Source organism: Pundamilia nyererei, unplaced genomic scaffold, assembly GCF_000239375.1.
Source record: "Pundamilia nyererei isolate P.nyererei 1_Seehausen unplaced genomic scaffold, PunNye1.0 scaffold00081, whole genome shotgun sequence".
In the NCBI taxonomy this organism is placed as follows: Eukaryota; Metazoa; Chordata; class Actinopteri; order Cichliformes; family Cichlidae; genus Pundamilia; species Pundamilia nyererei.
In genome coordinates, this window is record NW_005187482.1 from 1,429,227 (window position 1) to 1,431,822 (window position 2,596).

General features: G+C 41.8%; 1 protein-coding gene across 3 annotated transcripts in view; it reads right to left on the bottom strand.

Moving 5' to 3' along the window:
- LOC102199674 (microtubule-associated serine/threonine-protein kinase 1-like) overlaps positions 1 to 2,596 on the bottom strand; it is a 49,317-nt gene that overhangs the window by 14,645 nt on the left and 32,076 nt on the right. For all 3 annotated transcript variants that reach the window (XM_013912097.1, XM_013912096.1, XM_013912098.1), the window contains one exon: positions 460 to 561. In XM_013912097.1, coding sequence (XP_013767551.1) covers positions 460 to 561 — 102 coding nt within the window. The remainder of the gene's footprint in view (positions 1 to 459; positions 562 to 2,596) is intronic.

Here is a 2,596-nt window from a genome sequence, read left to right on the forward strand (position 1 = left end):
CACACACACACACACACACACACACACACACACACACACACACACACACAGACATCCTTCAACTTTAAACGACAACGTGGTCACGGTATGTTTGAGGCAGGCTGGAAGGCAGCCGAGCAGCAGGGGGCTACAGCCTGGTATTAGCCGTACTCTGGGAAGGCAAATTTAATCTAAATGCAAATGTCTCCGCCATCCAGACAGACTGGACCAAGTCTTAGACTGGTTTGCTTGTTTTCATTTCACATTCCTGCTGTGTATAAAATCAGACTGTTAAAATGCTCATAAGGGGCTACAAATATGTTTTTGCGCTGATGATTGCTTTTTAAAAATAAAGCAATTTGCCTCGAGTCACAGGAGCTGTGAGAAGTTCTGTGATGAATCATGGGGCTGGAGGAGGATTGTGATCATCGCAGCAGTCGATGGGTGGGTAAATACTGATAAGTGTGAGTGTGATCCTACCAGACACTCCAAAAGCCTTGCAGGTCTGGCGATGATGATCAGAAGCTTTTTCACCAACTCCGTGACAAAGATTACCTCGGAGCTCTCCGAGCGCTCAAATGCCTGACGTACAGACACACAGAGAGGCAGAAAGACAGATATGCATCAGCATTTTTAACATTTGCAAAAAGTGACATCTGACAACAATAAAACATGCACACAAGACAGAGAAAATCTGTCAGTCAAAAGACAGACGGAGGCACGAGGGTACATAATCAAAAAGCTGATCCAATCAAACCTAATCCAGGCAACCCAGGGTAATCACAGCAATCTAATCAAGCTGTAAAGATGGGCTCTATGAAATTCGCAGATACCTGTTATCTTCTCTGGCAAATCACATGCACAATTAGCCTCCAATTTGGCTCTCGCCAAAGGCTTTGTGTGTTTGAATCTAATTAAAAAGACCTGAGGTGAATCACTTAATCACAAATCTTGCAAAGCTTCACATATCCCCATCACCTGTACCTGATCTGCTCATGATCTGTTTGATTGATGTTTACTCACAAAGCGTATCTACAAATTAATCTTTATGCAGTTCATCTGCTTCACCTTTCTCTCCTGCTCACTATTTGAATACTTTTGTTGAAAAAAAGGCATTCTATGGAAAAAGAAACTGTTTAATACAAATATAAATGAAAAAAGTCTAATTTTTATATTTTTATTTAATTTCATAGAAATGGCTGTTTTCAGGCTTGCATTCTTTCTAATGAACAGCAGGGGGCGACTAATCTGGCTGCAGAAAGGAAGTCCACTAGCATAGAAATATACGAGGAAAGGAACTTGCAGCTCATTTGATTTAATGACCTCAGTAAACATCATCCTGTAGAGTTCGTGGTTTTGGTCCCTAGTTTCGAGTCATATTAAGCACAGCATGTAGTTTCTTTTGTAAATTTGGGACCTCTTTAATGTCTAGAAGAACAATAAAGCAGGCTTTGCTTTAGTGCAGATGTACCTTATGTCTTATGTCCCATATCAGAGCGCACTCTCTTGATTTACAGTCATATATGACCTGCACACTTTCCATATGGCAACAGTGAAACTGCTCTGCTTGAGGATTTAAAATACAGACTGTTCAAACACTTGGGTGACATCACAGTGCCTCTTTTATGAGGAGTCTCCACTATGTTCAGCACTCAGTCTGTTACTTGATGTGGCATGTTATTTGGTACATCACACTGGGTTTGGCAACCCTTTTAGCTGGAAACAGCTGCCTGTTGTGGCTAAGAATCAGGTTGATGAAGGCCAAATAAGAGAAACTTAAAGGAGCTCAGTTGTGAGCCACACAATTCATGGATATATTCGAAGAAGTGGATACGGCACCACCGCTCAGCCTTTCTCCAAAATGTTCCCATTGGTCACTCTTTGATATTGCTCTTTACAAAAGCTCACCCAGGTGTTTGATGATTGTGACAGGAATGATGGATCCGGCCACACAGTTCACATGTTTTACACTTTACATTTGTAAATCTTACTGGGGTGTGATGCTAATCAGTGATCTTGCTAATCTGTTTCCTCTAGGAAAAAAACACATGGAAGCTGCATGTTTGCTTGTAATTGATAGGGTGATACCCGTATATGCAGTGATGGGAATAACGGCGTTTTTTCAGTATCGAGTAATCCAACTAATTACTATTCCTATCGTTACAACGCCGTTACCGTTACTAACAAGAAAACGCGGTCCGTTACTATTTTTCAACAAACAGACGGTTGAAGCTGTGTTCAGCTTACTGCATCTTATATCAGTTGCATGGAAGTAGCTGTGAGTAATCTGGATGCTACAGCTTTAAGCAGCTGCGCGCTCCCGCGGACGGTAATCACGATCACTGTCTAGCACAACACCTGGAGCTAAGGGGGCAAAACAATTGCATGAGCGCTGCTGTTTGACTGAGGAAGAATAAAGTAGTCGTGGTAAGCCAATCACATAACCACTTCAAGATGACAAAGCAACAAGGAGTGATACACCTGCTGCTGTCAGACCTGCAGGTATCAGGCTCTGATTTTCTCCTTTATAGTGGACAGGAATTATTTTTTTTGGGTGGCACAAATAATTTGTGTGGCATCTTACTGAATGCAGAACAGCTGATTGTTCTGTAAATAG